This window comes from Electrophorus electricus, chromosome 8, assembly GCF_041902795.1.
Source record: "Electrophorus electricus isolate QZ-2024a chromosome 8, ASM4190279v1, whole genome shotgun sequence".
Taxonomy (NCBI): Eukaryota; Metazoa; Chordata; class Actinopteri; order Gymnotiformes; family Gymnotidae; genus Electrophorus; species Electrophorus electricus.
Genome location: NC_137504.1, coordinates 34,167,501 through 34,186,404, shown reverse-complemented (window position 1 = coordinate 34,186,404; position 18,904 = coordinate 34,167,501). Strand labels below are relative to the sequence as shown.

Here is an 18,904-nt window from a genome sequence, read left to right as displayed (position 1 = left end):
GGTTTGTGTCTGTCCTTCTCAAATACTGCTTTTAACATCAAAAGCAGTATAAATAATTCTGATCACCGCTAGACTAAGATGCACTACAACAAAGTATGCTAATATACAGTGTCATAAATAATGAATGAGGATTATAAATTATGTAAACATGCAAACAGTGTTTGATATCCCATAATGTATGGGGATTACTCCTGTGTGTGTGTTACAGGGTAATAAAATGCACAACTTATCTGCACAGCCTGGAGAGATATGCATGTCATTCCTAACAGCGCCTCCTGGAGCCTGCTTCATTATTGGCATCCCCCTCTGATGATGTGGATGCCAACAGTTTCTGGGACGTGATGGATTAGAGGTATGATACAAGCGAGAGAGACAGAGAGTCTGAGTGTGTGTCAGAGACCCCATCTAGTCAACAGAACTATAAGAGTCCAGTTTTAAATCTGGGTGGTATAACTGAATAACATCAGTTCGCCAGTTACTTAATATGGGTGAGAAATAAAGACACTGCTTCTAAGCACTTAAAAACTGAAAGAACCAGGAATTGCAAGTGATGTGGGAATGAGGCAGGATTCTCATGCAGCTGACGAGGAGAACACTACCCCCCCACCTCCTCATCCCGGCCCCCAGCTCGGGATACAGCCGCTCCAGGCTCTCAGAAGCTCGGATGCCTACAAAGGAGTATAGCCAAGAGTGGGAGCACAGATGATCAGGAAGAGAAGGAAGCACCATGAGAAGAGTAAACACATGAGAAAGACAGCAGATACACACTCACACAAAACCTTGTACAAGTAATGGAGGACCTCTGTCCAAACTGTTCCGTTTCTCTGGAAACTCTGTGGACTACAGTTTTGAATCTTTATATCTGTTACTACAGTACACTGCAGTTACTCACATCATCAGTCTTTTTCAGATTATATATATAAATAAAGAGAGAGAGAGAGAGAGAGAGAGAGAGAGAGAGAGAGAGAGTGAGTTCTATCCCCTCTCCAGGCTCATCAGAACAGTGGGACATGGATGTGAAGTCCTAAGTTTCTCTGTGCTCATCTGCAGAAGACACAAGAACTGCAAATCGAATTCCACACCCCACACACACACTCCTCGCGGTGTAACTAACATCACTTACGTCTGTCCACACACACACACACACACACACACACTCCTCACAGTGTAACTAACAACACTTACCTCCACCCACACACACACTCCTCATGGTGTAACTAAGAACACTTACCCACACACTCCTCACGGTGTAAATAACAACACTTACGTCCGTCCACACACACACACACTCCTCACAGTGTAACTAACAACACTTACCTCCACCCACACACACACTCCTCATGGTGTAACTAAGAACACTTACCCACACACTCCTCACGGTGTAAATAACACTTCCCTCCACCCACACACACACTCCTCGCGGTGTAACTAAACACATACCTCCACACACACACACACACACACACAAGTGGATGTGTGAGAGAGAGAGAGAGAGAATTTATCAGTTTTGTATTTTGGCTGGTGAAGAGCTGCAATAGAAAATGAGACAATAAGAGAAAGTGTGCACAAGTGTGTGAGAGAGATTATATAACCGCTCTCACACACATCAGAGTAACACAGCTCTCAGTGACAGGGAAGTAAACAACACTACACAAACACACAGTCAGATTCTGACCTCGTCACCTGAAGCTCAGGTCCTCTATGTCACGCCCCACGGGCTTGTGGTAGTCCTGAAAACTTCACAAGCAGGACGGCTGAGTCTGATAAGTATAAGACATATCAGATGTGTGCGCAAATATAGCTGGGAGCTCAGCTATTGAATCAGACTTCAGCTGCTTTACATGGTACTGTTTAATCAGACTTCAGCATTTTCAGTCAAGTGACTCTGGACACACACACACCCCAACTTCATAAGCACTTGTCTATTGTGGACTCTACTGCAGTTCTGACCATCTCTACGGAACTGGTTGCTTTTTGAAATCAATGTGTTGGAAACCCTGGGCAACTGTGAGGATGTGAGCGACTCTGTCAAGGACCAAACTGTGACGGCTGGACGGCTGGGTCAAAGCGCCTCCACACCAGCAGGTCTCGTGGGGTGATCCTGGTGTGCAATGGTTAGTACCTACTAAAAGTGGTCGAAGGAAGGACAACCAAACAACCAATCAGAGTCACGGACGCCCAAGGCTCACCGACGTATGTGGGCATCGAAGAGCCGTCTGGTCTGATCTCACAGAAGGGCTACAGTGGTACAAACTGCTGGAAACGTTCACACAGACCATAAAAGGTGTCAGAAGACACAACGCATCGCACCTGAGCATTTGGGGCTGTGTAGTCACATTAGTCTGAGTGTCCATGCTGACCCCTGCCCACTACTGAAAGCATCTACAACGGACACGTGAGTATCGGAACTAAAACAGTGGAAGGTGACCTAGTCTGATGAGACATTTTCTTTTACATCATGTGGACCTCCAAGTGTTTGTGTGTCACTTAAGTATGGGGAAGAGAAGGAGCAGGATGTACTACGGGCAGAGGACACAGCCAGCAGACGTGTGCGATTCTCTGGTCAGTGTTCTTCTGGGTCCTGGAGTTCATGTGGATGTTACTTTGACACAGAACACCTACCTAAACACTTACAGGCCACGTTCACCCCTCCATGGTAGCAGAACACCTACCTAAACACTTACAGGCCACGTTCACCCCTCCATGGTAGCAGAACACCTACCTAAACACTTACAGGCAACGTTCACCCCTCCATGGTGGTGTTCTCTAATGAGAGTGGACTCTCTCAGCAGGATAACACACCCTGTCACACAGCAGTTTCCTACACGTCAGGGATGGTTTGAGGAACATGACAAAGTGTTCAAGGTGTCAACATGGCATCCAGATTCCCCAGATCTCAATCCAATCAGATCTGTGGGATGTGCTGTAAAAATAAGTCCATGAAGGCTCCACCTCTCATTTTACAGTGCCAGAGACAGGACACCTTCAGAGGTCGAGTCCAGGCCTTGATGGGTTAGAGCTGTTTAGGTTAAACCAGAGTCCTACACCACATTAGTCGGGTGGTTTTAATGTTATGACTGATCAGTGTATAAATTGTGTGTGTGTGTGTGTATATTTTATAAAGGTTCAAATGACTGCTTACAGACATGGCATCACCTGTGCCTGTTATGACGAGGCCACGGGCTCGGCTGTTTCTGTGCAGTAGTGCAGGCAGGCACTAGGAGGCGCCCCTCCTTTACGGAACTGCAGTCGGGCAGCGAGGCACACCATCGCACACACTGCACAGCTGCACGTAAACGTGCCGGAAGTACGTAACATCTCAATGCTCTGTATTTACAGCGCTTCCGTTCTAGACGCTACGACTCGCACGTTTATTGAACCCCCTTCACCTTGTGCGAGCGAAGCGCGAAATGGTCAGACTTCGCCGTGCAATCGCTCAAGCCAGTTTCCTTGACAACCACTAACTCCTGCTGCGCGAGGGTACCCCCATCAGCCGTCAGTCACGCGGGGTGAACGTCTCACCTGTCGAGGTGTGAGAGCTGCAGAGGCAAAACCAGGCAACCAATCATTGTGCAGCACACAACTTTCCAGAGATACAGAGATTTACAGATAGATATTCAAAACAGTGGTGAAAGGCTCCATAGAAACAGGTTGATTCAGAGGTGCATCAGCTGTACAAGCAAAGCGCTTCTGAATATGTAGATATGAACATGGTTATGTGACAAAACGTAGAAGTTTATATCATAACATACATGTGCCTGTACAAAGCACTTAAGACTGCACTTAGCTATACTGCAGGAAATGTGTCTGTCTGGAGGCTGCGACCCTTAAAGGGGAATATAACATCTAGAGAAAAACCTCACCCTAACAGGTAGGTATCAATTAATAAATAAACAAAACACACAACAGAGCCTGATAACGATCATTTTCTTACCCTTAAACACAGCAGGACAAGTACAGAGCTCACACCCACAACCCTAAACCATACTGATGTAATCACCAATCACAGATCTTTACTGGTGTATCCCTGAACAGGGTACACGGTCACCTGCCGTCACGTGACACCTGCCACTGAAGAGTGCACAACCTCACACCAGACGGCTTCCTGGAGATCCACTGCCTTGAACAAAGTCTAGACACACAATGGGCAGTTATTCGCTGTTCAGGAACATTTAAACACTATGAGCTGTGTCTGTCTTCTCTGAGGCGTCAGAAATACAAGAGCAAGTTGGCCACACAAATTTACAGAAAATTACAAAAATAGCACAAATCACAGACCGTCATCTGAGACATGAGTTTATTTCCAGTAGGAACACGTGCAGGTTGAGTCTTCTGATCATGTTCGATTGCATCGTATAAGCACCAAGTATGACTCAGGAGGGATGTAAACCACAAAATAGTATTCAGAAGTGATCCAATTCTGGGATTAGGTTTACAGCAGCAAAAAACAAACAAAAAAAAAAAACCTCAATTACCATGGCAACATGTAAAGCAGCCCCAAGATGGGTTAAGTTAGGTCATTTCAAGGGAGAAGAAAAAAAAAATCTAGTTCTTAACCAAACAAAATGGGACATTGTTTGAGACTGGATATAAAACAAAATAGTCGGAGGAAGTTTACAATCATCTTTGCTGCAATAATCAGAGGTCTTATGCTAAGCTTACCCAACCTTCTTAAAAGAACAAATTCATATTTGAACAATTCTGGCCAATCATGAGTTCACAGGTGAGCAGGAACCCACGTCTCTGTGCCAAGTCTCAACCCTCTGACATCAGATACACCCAACCCGGATCCAGCAGTCTTAGAGAAGGCCCGCCTATTGAAGCCTGCTTCTTGATATAGCCCTCTGATTGGCCGGCATGTGAATTCCACTCAATCATTTAATTTGACGAAGGTCAAACATTCATTGTCTGTGTATAAACATCCATATGAATTTAAAAAAGCAATACTTTCATGTTTTTTTTTCTCAGCTCTAACGTGTGTTAACATTCAGTTACTGATCACAAAAGGTTTGTACCACACGCCAGAATACAAAAGAAAAACACTACAAACAACAAAAAGTAACAACTAAACCTCATCGATTTTGTCTGAAACCTCCATCCCACCCCGCCTTAAAAAACTGCAGACAGTGTAACTTGGTAAGTGCATGATGTTGACTTCTGCGCCATCTTAAGACCACATTCAGTAAGTGAACAAATTTTTGTCAAACGTAAGGCTATTTTGACAAAAGTGTGTGTATAATGACCTGTTCAATAACCACATGGTAAACGCTTACTGAAAGCCCAATTACTGAAAAACCTGCACCCAGTTCATGTTTCATACAGTGACAAGAATAAACTGCTAAAGGTCAAAGTTATGATTGACAGCTGTCTAGCTCAGCTTTGGCCAATGAGGGGAGAGCAAAATGCAGGAAGGGTCAGGGAAGACTGGGTCAAAACAGCAAATGGCTGAGCTACTGGGCAAAACCTCCATTAGACAGTTTCGAATTGTATCCCAAAAAACAAAAAAGGTTCATTAGAACAAAGAAAAACCATTGTTTTGATTACAATAGGAAAGTAACTGAAGAGGTACAGGACACAAGGTTCATGTTCTTTGCTATTAACCCAAAGTTTCCCTTGAGGGGCTCATGTTTCCTCACTAACATAGTGCAAAAAAGTGAAAACTACATTTTTTTCCAATTAACATACACAGCTGATAAGAATTCAAGATGTAAACATAAAAATATAACACATAGCATTGAAAAAACGTTTGTGGCAGACAGGACTTGCGGACAAACGTCTCATGACTCTTCTCATGTCCATTGTCCTTCGGTTCCCTGGGGGGGGGGGGGTCACAAATCTGCCACTCCAAACCATGACCCCAATGTGACCCCACCGTGACCAGTGAGATAACACTGGTATCTCAATACATGCAGAATTTCTCAAAATTTCAGCATGGTAACAATACGCTTCTGTTCTAACGTGACGGCATATACAACGTATTTTAAAAAGAGATTCTGACTGTGCACGTATTATCTAATAAGCCAAACAGACTTAGAAAAACACAGAACACAAAGATCTATTTCTTATCAACTATCATAGAGACGTCCTGCTACATATATGCAAAAACATAACTAATCATAAAAAACCACAACACTATGGTAGTTATACTGAGATACAAAATATATACACACACACACACACACACACACACACACACACACACACACACACAGAGGGAGAGAGAGAGGGAGGCAGCAAAAATCCATTAAAATTATCCCATTGCTAAAATATAGTAGCTTATCTGGAATTAACAGTGAGAGTGAGGAGTGTGTGGGTGGACAGCAGTGAGTAAACATCTGTCTGATGATGAGACCTGCCTGGTTTTGCTGAAAAAGGTCCCTGTGTACGTAGTGCAGTCAGGTGTTGCTACGGACAATGCTCCCTTTCATATCTGCCCTCCTACTTTTGGCTGCGAGTTCTCTTGGTTCTGATTGGTCAGAGCGGAGGTGGGGTATACCCTGGGTGATACCAACTGGTCGACTGTTCCACTGCATTCCTCCAGGGGGGTAACTGCAAGGGTACAGCACGTCACCACTTCCGGCAACAATATCCCCTTCAGCACCGCCACTGCTGACACAAGCCGGGCTAGCGTTGCGACACGCCCCCTGTAGGGGGAGGTGGGAGGGCCTGAGAGATGACTGACAGCTAGAAGGACAACTCGGCATCGTCTCCATCCAAGGGCTGCTGTGCGAGAACTTCTGCGGCTGCTGAGATGAAGGGATGCTTTCCTGGTTGGAGCGAAGTTCACAGCCACGCCCCTCCCTCCAACCATCTGAGTGGCCCCTCCTCGGTTGCCGTGGTAAGACCACCCCACGACCCTCCATAGCTTCCAGGCTGCTCTTCCTGCGATGGAAAGCAATGGCCATCTTGGGCGCATGTGCAGGGAGAGGGGCATAAAGCTCACCAGTCTGGGACTCCAGGCTGTCCGTGTCCAGAGAGCGGCTCCGTCGGTTAAGTCCCAGCAGGGTAGGGACGGGAGCACATGGCCGGCCCAGGTTGAGGTGGCGTGGGAGACTTGTGATGCCCCACGCGTTGCTCAGCAACAGGCTCTGCTCGTAGCTGTCCAAGGCTCTCTGGTCGCACTCGGCGAAGGCGTCTTGTTGGAGGTAGCTGCTGTCTTCCTCGAACGGCTCGAACGGGGATGTCAGCTCCTCCTCTTCCTCCACAAGCTCCGTCTGCTGTTCACAGTCTTCCTCGTTCTCCATGTCCACGACGTCGAAGGTGACGATGGTGGGAAGAGCACTCAGGGTCTGCCCGAAGGGCGAACTAGACTCTGAGCCATCCAGACTCTCCGTGGAGTTGCGGTAGCGGCGGGCATTTTTGGTAAAGTCCATGAGCGCTTGCGAGAAACACACCATCAGTTCCTCTTGAGACTGACTGCAGCCTCTGGATGGCGGTAAGGAGCTCAAACTTGTAACTTTGCACCGTTCCTGCTCAGAATACAACACCGTGCTCTGTAGGGTGCTGAGGGACTTTGGGGGGTGTGGACTAAACCTGGACACTGCTGCCGGTCCATACATGGGGCCCCCAGTTGGAGACAAAGCCTCTTTTAGCAACTGGGATCCCTTCTGATGGAGCCCTTCCTCTACTGAGCTTTTGCAATTAGCTTCAAGAGGTTCCGTGTCACCATAGAAACAATCACCACAATACAGATCTTTGGATGGGCTACTGAGTGTCTGCAGCTCACAGCACAGCAAGGCATGCTGGATCTTACTCAGGCGTTCTTCCTCAGTTTCCATGGCAATGGTTTCCAAGGCGGCAGATGTCAGGGCAAACAGCAGGTCTCCTTTGCCCTTCTCAACCTGCAGGGATGACCCCAAAAAGCCACAACTATCCTTCGAGGGCAGAGGAGGACTGAGTAACCGATCGTCGGGCTCAAAGAGCTCATAAAGGGCGTCTCCACTATAGCTGTCCCGGGGAAGTCCTTCCTGCTGAGGACGTTCGCGTGTCTCCTCGTCAGCTCCTGGTGTGGTGGAATCGTAGTAGCCCTCGTCGCTGTTTGGCACTGACTCCTGCCGGTCACTCTGTGGGGTCAAAAGGTCGGTAGGTGTGAGGACCGTTTCTGTGATTCCCAAAGTGCTGGTGCTCGTGGGGCCACTGCTACTGGTGGTGATGTGAAAGGAGCTGATTGGCTGGTCGGGGGTTATGGACGGACTGTCGGTCTGGTCCGAGGGGAGGTAGCAGACCTCCGCACCCACGTCTGACTCCCACAGGCTGTGCAAGTACTGGCTGTCCACCTCGTCTGGGGTAGCCATTTCCTCTCCGCCTCCCTGGTAGGTGACGAGACAAGAGCTTCGCTTGCCCGCGTTGCGACCACCCCTCTCGCCCGACACCGAGCTCTCCGCAACGCCGACATCGTCCTGATCCGCAATGATGTCTCCGCAACCAGTTAGGGAGTCGAAGCTCTTCAGAGAGGACACCTCTCCAAACATGAGGTTGTCGCTGTCCGAGGCAGCGGATGTGGGGGGCATCTCGGCCTCAGTCAGGTCTGCATTCCCTTCAGCCAGGCATGTCATCTCCGAGTCTGCAGACAGAGGCTGCCGGTACGAAGCTAAGCCACCTGTCCCCCCTCTGTCTCCTTCGTTCCCCTCATCCAGCCCTTCATCGTCCCTCCTCTCTTCTTCCTCTTTTGCCCAAACTGTGCTCCTCCACTTCTCAGGAAGCAGCGTTTCATCCTTCATACATTCAGAAAGAGCAGAGCGAGGTACGTATCCAGACTCACTACCGCTGGATGCAACGCCCCCGTCCAGCACCGCTGCCACTCCCACGTCATCATCGCCGTGACTACCAACATTAGGCGGGGCGCTAGGCACCGTTTCAGCTGATGACATTTCGAGGGACTCGTTCTTTTCTGGTTCGGCGGTTCTGCTCTTGCGGTGCCGTCTGATGCTGCTGAGCAGGCCCCGAAGGCCCCTCCGCTGCCGGGGAAGGGACTGCGATTTCTGCGCATCCCCGGACCCGTTTGGGCTGTGGAACTCAAAGTCCACCGAAGTCGCATCGCCACTGCCCCTAACACTTTCCTCCCAGCATGCTTTGCTCACTCCATCATATGTCTGGCTCTTGGTTACGCCAGTTTTGGATGAAAGCCTTCCTTGGCCTTTCCCTCGTCCTCCGAAAAAGTTCGGCAGCATACATATGCTTTTGCGTCCTCTGAAAAACCTGAAGGCCGTCTTCCTCAGCTTCCCTGCCTGAGACGTCTGGGTCTGCTGAGGCTCATGGGACATGGAGTCCGAGGGCTGCCCACCAGCTGCCCCGACTGGCACACTTGTTGTGAGAGTATCCATGGCGAATCGGGAACTCGTTGCTAGAGTTGGGCATTCGTGACAACAACTCCCCCACCAGGGGTGAGTGAAAGGTCACGGTGGTGTCCAAACACGTGCACTGCCATGTCACACCTGAAATGCAAACAAACACACACACACATAAAGCACTGGAAAGGAGCATAAATGAACAAAGAACACAAAAAACACAGCACACTTTATATTCTGTAAAAGCCACTGTCATAAAATGATTGAAATTCACATTTGGCATGGCTTAAAGAATCACCGCTGCCTGAACACAACACTGGTATGAAAAAGTGGACAAATATGGACTGTGTGAACACTGAATAACGTCTGACTATAATTTCAATCTGTTCTGGCCTTTAGTAGCATGAGTTAAATAAACAAGCCAAGAAACACTAACGATTCTAATGAATAATTTAGCAGGCGGCAGAGCCAGCTAGCATAATGCAAACGAACGGCAGATGAACGACAGACGAACGGCAGCTGTTCAAGGAGCCTTCCGTCCTGCTCAGAACAAAAGCCCTCCACCAAACCGGTGCCCAACTGCATGGGGGCTGTGATGTTAGAATGAGCCTTTATACAAAAAGGAACTTAGAGTTATTTAAAAACAGGCTGTCTTGCATTATTTGCACTCTGAATATGACATTAAGAAATAACAGTTTAAATAAAATAAGATATTGAAGAATATTCTTTCCTTTTTTTAATCAAGAAAGAAAAACTTTCCTTTGCCATTTGCAATAACCTCTTCAGTACTTACCAGAGAAATCCAACATCAAGTCAGTTATAACGCTGGTTTTTAACAAAGCAAGCCCCAACACAAGTGTTGAACTGTGATGAACCGCGCTGAGCCCTGATGTACAGCAAGCCTTGTTTTATCCAGTGACTAATAGGGCAGAAGTAGGTGTTGTAACAGTCATGGCTGTACCACCACTCAAACTAAGGCTGATGATTGTTACGTGCATGCGCTGATTCTTTCTTAGGATGGATTCTGGTGTTCCATCAAAGGCTGGATGCATTTCTACAACCTGACTACGTTAATTTGCTATGCACAAGCTCCCATTACGTTCCCACCTTACGCGTGCGTGCAGAAGTAGTAGTCAAGGGCTGCAACAGAGTCCGTTGCACAACACCGCGTGCTAATGTCACTGTGCAGGCCAAAATACAAAATGCTGAAACCAGACAATGATTGAGAAGACTGCAAAAATGTGTTGGATCACATCATTTTAATAAGATTTAGTTATTATTTAATGAATAACATTGTGCAGTTTTTTCCTTTGCTGGGAAAGGTGGGGGGGGGGGGGTATTTACTCAGTCAAGCACGAGAACAAAAGAGATGCTCGTGCACTGTTAATCTGCCTACGATTACCGCGTGAGAAATATTAAATAAAGTCGATCTCTGCACAGAATTCACATGCTAGTGTCACGTGCAGACACATTTTTGGCTCAAGCTAAAAATCCGAAACGAGTTCTGATTACAAACCGTAACCCTGTACTTAGCCTCTTTTTTTTTTTTTAGATTATTAAATGCTCCCTCTCTCATATATATCCCCACTCTCGCATAAACGCTGACCAGATTTCTGAGGTTACTGCAAACTGAAATGCATTTTAATGGAAATGTAGATAGCAAAAGGTACAAATTATCCACACAGCGGGTCAACAGCACAGGATGCTGAGGGCGGTCACGAAAACAAATCACGCACTCCACTTTTTAGTCGAGGAGAACAACAACAAGTGACGGACCAGAGTCAGGCACGAGCCTATGAGCCGTCACACATTTACTCATCAAGTGCATGCCGGAGATCCAGGGCCAAGGGGCCAATTCCCCACACCTAGGGTAGGTTATTACACCACAATTCCCCACACCTAGGGTAGGTTATTACACCACAATTCCCCACACCTAGGGTAGGTTATTACACCACAATTCCCCACACCTAGGGTAGGTTATTACACCACAATTCCCCACACCTAGGGTAGGTTATTACACCACAATTCCCCACACCTAGGGTAGGTTATTATACCACAATTCCCCACTAACAGCTTCCCTCTGAAGTCTACACCACTAAAGTTTAAGACTAAACTAAAATTAAACGTCCATTTAAACGTTCAATTAAAGCCTGAAGCCAAATGCAGAAACTGAGATGTAAACTGTAACTGTAGCAAATTAAAATGTAGGTTACGGATGGTGACAGCAACATTAACTGCGCAGACTACACGCCGTCCTCTGGGTGATGTTAAATCGTTCACTAACTAGCGTTAGTTATCTCACATAAAAATGTATTACGCTCTCAACAGTAGACAGGATTTGAGAAATATGAGAGAACAAACCTTTAAAACACGTAATATGCAGCAATAACTGGCTGCATTAATGACAGCGCAGGTCTGAGTCTCCAGTCACAGCTGCCAGGCTGATGTGAGCTACGGCTACATGCCCTGGTAACGGGCCTGCACGACACACACACACACACACACACACACACACACACACACACACACACACACACACACGCGCACACACGCACGCACGCACACACACACACACACGCACGCACACACGCACGCACGCACACACGCACGCACGCACGCACGCACACACGCACACACGCACGCACGCACGCACACACACGCACACACACACGCCGCCAAACATCTCACCATTTACGCTCACGACGAAAACTAAAGGTGCCAACGCGCTGAACAAACCCATGAGATGCTACCGCAGCGCTACGCAGCAGTTTGTTTGGCTAGCTAATGCTAACACTAATGCTAACGCTAATGCTAACGCTAACAGCGCTAACGTTAGCTAACGTTCGCTCTCCGAGGGATAGATTAACTGGAAACCTGCAGGTTGGACATATAAACAAACCCGACGCGAACATGCGAGGACAGCAGAGCGAAGCAGACTTACCTTTGTCCTCATTCTGTCCTGCTAGTCTGAGGTAAATCTGGCGTCTCACTTTGTTCGCTGTGCGCGGAACCAACTGGCGGCGTCTCTTCTCGTGTCAGGGTGAGAGGTCAGGCCGAACTGCACTTCGGGAAATGAAGTTCAGTTCTGCCGTACTCGCATGGACCGTCATAGAAGCTCCTGCTCCTCATAACAGCCTTAAATATGTTGTGGAAAACAGTTACTCAACTCACTGCTCTGATTTCTGCTTTGAATATTAACAAGTTGGCTGACAAAGGAAATACAGGATATACAATCAATTGGTGCACACTCGTTATCCTACAAATAAAACAGTGGCTGTTTCAACCTAAACACCCAGAATCCTACAGGATGATGCAGAGACTGCATCCCTTTTTAAGGATCCTCTCCTAATCTCCTACAGATGAGACAAAATCGTTGATGTGCTCATGAAGAGGGAGATAAATGTCCACTGAGATAACTCGTACTGCAGACGGCAGCCACTCTGGACATGCTACATGTATTTGTTAACAGTAAAATAACTGACACATGAGGATCAGTTGTCTTCCCCCCTCACTGTGGGAGTTGTACACTGTGTGTACTATGTTACTGTAACAGATGTAATCAGCTTTACACTGGAGAAACCAAGAGACTCACTGATAGTTTTATTGAACACCTACAGACCTTCAGAATCAAGGATTTGTCGTTTCCAGTGACGAGGCATTTTAATACGGTTGAACACTGCATTAATGACATATCTGGTTGCATTGCCAGTTGTTTCTATGGCAGCACAGAAGTTAAGAAACTCAAAGCAAAAATAATTGATCTCTCAGCACAGCAGACCCCCATAGAGTGCATGTTGATTTAAACATCTACTGTTTCATATATAAACTGGTTCTTCCTACTACTTCAGCAGCACTTTGCTTGCACTGCTAATGAAGGACCTGTCTGAAACATGCTGTGTGTCTCTCACACTCACACACACAAACAAAGCATTTACATTTCATTATCTGCCATGCTAACTTGATCAGAGAACAATAGTCAAAAGACAAAAAGGAAGTAACAAGCGGGCATTTTATTTTAGAAGAGAACTTTAGTAGCTTCTGTGAGAACTTTACGCGTTCTGGCGCTACACTGAACTAAGACTGCCCATGCTACGCTTGTCTTATGTACAAGCTCTGGGTTAAGAGCCATACTCCTGGCAAGGGAGCTGCAGCCAATCATATGACACAGATTCCATCATCTCACAAAGCCACAGTCACATATGACATCATCACAAAAGTCTTCTACACCTGGAAATGTGGACAGAGGTTCTCCAAGTGACCGTAGCATGTACAGAGAAGACGTTTTAACCTCAGATCAGTTCCCTGAACATCCTCCTTCCTGTATCAATAACATCCAAAAACTGCCCAAGACAGCATTTGGCATGTTGTGATCTGGTGGGTTCAGTACGGGTTGGGCCAGAACTCTGAGCAAATTGGATATAGCTTTCACAGGAATGTGGCTCACTATGACGAGTACCACCTAATGCACGTGGAGGCCCAGCACTCCTGTCTGTGAGGTGCTATTGCACTGTGAAGCAAACAGAAAACACTGAAATCCTAAATGACCCACTCAGACTACACACACGCCTACTCTCTGTGAGCACTATCCCAGGCAGCATCATTTATTTACGCTTCTGCAAGTTTGTGTGCGTGTTTGGCGTGCATATATATGTGCATACATCTGTAGCAGGTTGAAAAGGCACAGTTGATTGTGTGTGACTGTGTCGGTGGGTGCGTGACGTGTTGATGCGTGACACGTCAGCGCATGGGTTCATGTTTGAGATAGTTGAGGAGTCGGGGCGGCATGTCCAATGAGTCGATAGCCTGCATCCTCTTCACCTGCTTCAGGTGTCGACGGATAGACAGTCGGCACTGAGACACCAGAGACCTGGGACAGCCTGAGACACACAGAGAGAGAGAGGGAGAGAGAGAAGTTACTCAACACGTCTGAGAGCTTTGAGAAAACATCAGCAATATTAAGTGAAAACAGGGACAATTCTCTGCCTCTCCTTTCCTCTCAACCTTTTCTTTTTAAAATTATTTCATTCTCATCTCCCCTCTCTCCCCTCCCTCTCTCACTTCTCTCTCTGAGGAGGAGTTCCAGTGCCTCATTCTGTTTAGTGCTCTTCTCGATGATCAGTGTTGGCAGGTAGACATTGGCTCCGAACTCGATGAGCATACGGACGAACTCCACGCCGCAGCCGTGTCTCAGACACATCTCCAGCACCGTTCTCCTGGCCGGCGCCAGCCTACTGCCCACCTGCCCTTCGGGGCAGTTGTAGTTGGGATCTGCCCCGTAAAGCAGCAGGACCCGGAAGCAGTCCAAGTGGCCGTAGATGGCGGCCAGGTAGAGCGGCCCGCTGCAAACCGCGACCCCGCATGTCCAGAGCATGACCTTTGACCTGGCATCGACCTCGGCCCCGTGACGGAGCAGCTGGCGCAGGATCTCGGCGTCACCCTCGCGGGCAGCCGTGAGCACAGGCGAGCTGTTGTTCCGGAGGCTTCCGTTGGGGTTGGCCCCTGCACGCAGGAGTGCCAGGACACAGCTGAGATAGCGGCCACACACGGCTGTGAAGAGAGGAGTTTGGGCCTTCACATCCACACTGTCAACCTCCGCACCGTGGGCCAGCAGCAGCTGCAGGCAGCGCAGGTGACCTACACACACACACACACACACACACACACACACACACACACACAGCTACAATAAACGTATGAAGGACTTCCATCAGACAGTGGCTGGTGGTAGCTCAGTGATTGAGGTACTTGACTTGTAATCAGAAGGTTGAGGTTCAAGTTGCCACTGTTGGGCCCCTGAGCAAGACCTTTAACCCTCAATTGCTCATCTTGTGTTCAGTCATAATTTTAAGTCCCTTTGGATAAAAGTGTCAGATAAATGCCATGATGTAAAATAAATGTAAAAGATCAATGTCTTACAGCACTGTTTTCACTAATCCACTAAGAATTACATTTAAGTCACCTTTGAAGTGTTCTATACCCATGTGCAGTAATGGGCGGAGCCATACCTTTGGAGGCAGCCATGCGTAAGGGTGTACCAGGGACACCCCAGCCACTGCGTTGGTTTATGCACTTCCTGTAGCGCTCCTGTGACAGTAGTCCCTGAAGCAGGAAGTGGTCATCCCTGGCAGCAGCGCGGTTCAGTTGCAGGCTCTCGCCAGCAGCCTCGTCATCCTCGGCCGGACGCAGGTGCAGCATGGGCCGCACCTGGCGGAGGAGTAGGGGAACGAAGCAAAGACACGTGACTCGCAACCCGACTCACGTGACCCCATGACCTCAGTCGCTCGGGGCCTGCTTGTTGAGGCTCTCGACATAAACAAAGCAACTGCAATTTCACAAACGTGTCTTCGCCTCATTTTCTCCCTGCCGTCGTCGTTAAAACCATCTACGCCCAGGCTCTTCTCGCCGCACAGCACAAGCACAAACACAACCAGCTCCTACTGTAGCTGAAGGTTTTGTAGTAGGCATCACCATTTGCGATTACTGAAACAATAACTTACAGGTCTAGCGCTCTGCTAGACGTCACCATTAATGGCCGGAAATGCCGGGACTTGTAGTCCTACTGTGTAGTCCTACTCTGTATGTGTATAGCCCCTGCTAACCTGGCTAGCATGCTACCGAGGCTATGAAACCCGAAACTCGACAGTGCAATACGTTTACGACTTTAGGTACAGCTCTTACACTTACACTCCCTCCATCCCACAATAAAACAGCTAGTAACTGGGTTAGTTATTCAGGAGGAAGCCATGTAGGTAGCAGCTAACGCTAGCTAGGCCATGTAAACAAAGGTAAACACTACACACCTGGGTCTGCTCATCTGTCCGTGGCGTGTCCCGACCCCTATGCCTGCTCAAATTAAATGTTAGTGGTAAATGTTAACGCTAAATGTCGTGGTAAATGTTAACGTTAAATGTCCCGGTCTGTCAGGGACTTCCCTATCCGGTCCCCGTCTCACCGGCTCAGCTCGCTCTGAGCCCTTACGGGGTAGATAAGCAACATTTCCGGAAAAAATATTATATTGTATTAAAAAGCGCAATTTATTTAATGCAAAAAAATTACAAATAGACAGCACGTAGATATAAAAAAAAATCCCCAGAAATTTTCTGGCTGATAAAATCAAGTGAAAGCCATACAGTAATAAAACAAGATCCAAAACTATAATAACCAAAAATATAACGTGAAATGAGTAAGGTTCATGGAACAAATATTACAGAAATACACAATGTCCTTATTTTGTCTGGGAAACAAAATGACAGTTGCATTTGGAAAAATGTAAATCGGTCGTTCCTTCTCCACGCTTCAGTTAGGCTACAGGTCATCCATTTAAGGGCTTATGTGCCCCGTCGCGCGTCTCTAGAAAGGCCTACGGCCGTGAAAAGGCAAGCCATGACTTCCCCGCGCTCTACCTGGGGACTTCTTTATAAAACACACACATCCTTGTCACAAAACCTTTAGCAAATATGAGAAGCTACTGAAAGAAGCTGCTGGTCACAGAGATAAATGTGAGAGGTACAAGCGTGTGAGGGATAGAAGCAGGTAAAGGTGTGACACAGGCGCTACAAAGATTTCAAGCGTCTGGTGTTTTAGCTGATTAAAGTACGGAAGACGTGTGTTTCACACGTGCATAAAGTCATCGTAACATGCACATGAGCCACGTTTGGTGAGACGTGTACATGATCAGCAGTGGCTTGATGGGTGATCAACTGCTTCAAAGCCTAAAGCTGAGGTGTTGCAGTTACCATGGTGCATAGTTACAGTAAAAGCACGGTTACAGTGGTGCACTATTACCATGGTGCAGTCACAATAACAGCACGGTTACCATGATGCAGTTACAGTAAAAGCACAGTTACCATGGTGCACAGTTACAATAACAGCACAGTTACCACAGGGTCCCGCATTTTCAGTTCATCATCAAGCCTCCGCACATCTGGGCTAGACTAGAAAGAGCACTGAACATCTGGTGCACTGGGAGCTGGGTTAGCGTGAAAACCTGGACCGGCTCGTAGGTCCACAGCTGGGCTGAGAGGCCTCAGTGAGGACGTGGGGTTGTCCTCTGCCAAGGACCAGCCTGGCCACACCCCACCACAACCTACATTAGGCCAAACGTGCTCCACGCAGTCCATGTGGACATTTTCACTGTGTTCCCTTTAAAACAAAAATGTGGACAAATAATTCATGGAAAATGAAACTTAGACCATATGTGCAATAATTGTGGAACATAAGAAGTAAATCATTTTAAAAGTAATAAATTTTCCCTTCTCTTAAACAACCTGTGATTGTCATGTGCTTCTGTTATGTTATTGCTTCTGCACTCTCTGGAATGAAACCAACAAATGTGAACAATAACCATTTCTGAAAACACAATTAGAAAAACATGGGTAAAAACTACAACTATCTTTAAAATACTGAAATGAAAACCGCAGAAAGCCTCTGGTCCGATGGAAAGGCGTTTTGGTCAATGGTTTTGCCTGACTGTAGATGCGTAGCACACGGGAAAGAAGCTTCCAGAAGCACCAGTGGTCCTTCTCCGGCATCAGCGGAGATCACCGCTGCCCTGCTTCTGGGGTCTCCACCTCCACGATGCTTCTCTGACCTCAAAATAATGTCTGCACTGTACGATAGTGCCCATGGTGACAGTGCCCATGCTCATGTGTTAGATTATGCCCACAGCGACAGTGCCCACATTCGTGTTATGCAGTCTGGAAAGTGTTTCTGACAGTTTGCTAAGACATTATGTGACAGTCCTGCTCTTCATCCCCAGTTTTGTTACTATGGAGATTCAGAGGGATTCCGTTACCTTCTCTTTCTGAGTAACCATGGAAACAGGTTTGTCCGTTTTGGTCTGCAGCTCATGCTCTGTGGCTGAACTGCCTTCAGCTTCTTTCTGACTGGACATTTCCAGACCTGAGTCTTCCTTTCCACCTGCACATGTGCTCACAGATGTGCAGTCTCCATTTGATTGGCCAAAAGACGTAGTGGGCGTGGTCCGAGGGCACCCATTCTGATCAGGAGGCAGGCTGACTGTCCCGATTGGACCAGGGAGGATTCCGTCAACGACAGCCAACTGCTGATTAGTCAAGTTTTGGAGAAAATGTGAAAATATAATTTGTATTAAAAAGAAGCACCACACACTGGCCTTATATTCAATACACAAGCAGCATATTTTGTTAATAATTATTTGAGGACAAAGAAATCTGTAGAACTGTATAGAGAGGAAAAACTACAAATCCCAGAATACAACTTACTCTCTGTAGTTCAGTCATGGTCTTTTGCTCCTGTGTGTGTCTCAGGGTGAGAGCAAGCAGTGTGTTTACTACAGACTGCCGAGGCTGCATACCCTTATCGTAACGGTTATACATACCACACCAGAACCTGCCGTGCACGCACACACGCACACACACCATAAACTCTTACATAAACTGATAAACTGAGGCAGACATGTTCAGTTGAGTTATGATTTTTTGGTGTGTGTGTGAGACCCAGCTGTATCCAATTAATTCTACCTGTTGCCTTGTGCCAATTATCAGACCATTACATTTATGTATGTATGTGTGTGTGTGTGTGAGAGAGAGTGAGAGAGAGAGAGAGAGAGAGACTTACTTGAAGTGCAGAGGGAGAGT

At 47.2% G+C, this 18,904-nt stretch overlaps 3 protein-coding genes across 10 annotated transcripts in view; all 3 read right to left on the bottom strand.

The window, feature by feature from the left end:
• Nucleotides 1–201: 201 nt before the first annotated feature.
• On the bottom strand, nucleotides 202–12,341 carry amer1 (APC membrane recruitment protein 1). Of its 5 annotated transcripts, XR_014124932.1 has the most exons (4): nucleotides 12,229–12,341; nucleotides 6,357–9,434; nucleotides 608–668; nucleotides 202–331 (listed from the first exon to the last, which is right to left on the bottom strand). XR_014124932.1 is itself a non-coding variant. In XM_081719411.1 (3 exons), the coding sequence occupies exon 2, from the start codon at nucleotides 9,321–9,323 to the stop codon at nucleotides 6,396–6,398; it is 2,928 nt and encodes a 975-aa protein (XP_081575537.1). In that variant the 5' UTR covers nucleotides 9,324–9,434; nucleotides 12,229–12,341; the 3' UTR covers nucleotides 539–668; nucleotides 6,357–6,395. The 5 variants fall into 5 exon arrangements, 4 of the variants coding, with proteins under 4 accessions (XP_081575537.1, XP_026885828.3, XP_026885829.3 ...); XM_081719411.1 differs by lacking the exon at nucleotides 202–331 and having other exon boundaries at nucleotides 539–668; XM_027030027.3 differs by lacking the exons at nucleotides 202–331; nucleotides 608–668 and adding an exon at nucleotides 1,739–3,539.
• Nucleotides 12,342–12,870: 529 nt separating this feature from the next.
• On the bottom strand, nucleotides 12,871–16,240 carry asb12a (ankyrin repeat and SOCS box-containing 12a). Its single transcript, XM_081719418.1, has 4 exons — nucleotides 16,088–16,240; nucleotides 15,293–15,491; nucleotides 14,346–14,921; nucleotides 12,871–14,164 (listed from the first exon to the last, which is right to left on the bottom strand). The coding sequence occupies exons 2-4, from the start codon at nucleotides 15,480–15,482 to the stop codon at nucleotides 14,025–14,027; spliced, it is 906 nt and encodes a 301-aa protein (XP_081575544.1). The 5' UTR covers nucleotides 15,483–15,491; nucleotides 16,088–16,240; the 3' UTR covers nucleotides 12,871–14,024.
• A 79-nt stretch (nucleotides 16,241–16,319) lies between these two features.
• mtmr8 (myotubularin related protein 8) overlaps nucleotides 16,320–18,904 on the bottom strand; it is an 8,056-nt gene continuing 5,471 nt past the window's right edge. The window contains exons 12-14 of one of the 4 annotated variants that reach the window (XM_081719413.1): nucleotides 18,885–18,904; nucleotides 18,530–18,656; nucleotides 16,320–18,348 (exon numbers count right to left, since the gene is read on the bottom strand). The exon at nucleotides 18,885–18,904 is cut by the window's right edge and continues 109 nt beyond it. In XM_081719413.1, the coding sequence (XP_081575539.1) occupies nucleotides 18,064–18,348; nucleotides 18,530–18,656; nucleotides 18,885–18,904 (432 nt within the window). In that variant the 3' untranslated portion in view covers nucleotides 16,320–18,063. Of the gene's footprint in view, nucleotides 18,352–18,529; nucleotides 18,657–18,884 lie in introns of all 4 variants that reach the window. The other 3 variants (XM_081719414.1, XM_035526830.2, XM_081719415.1) reach the window with 3 other exon arrangements.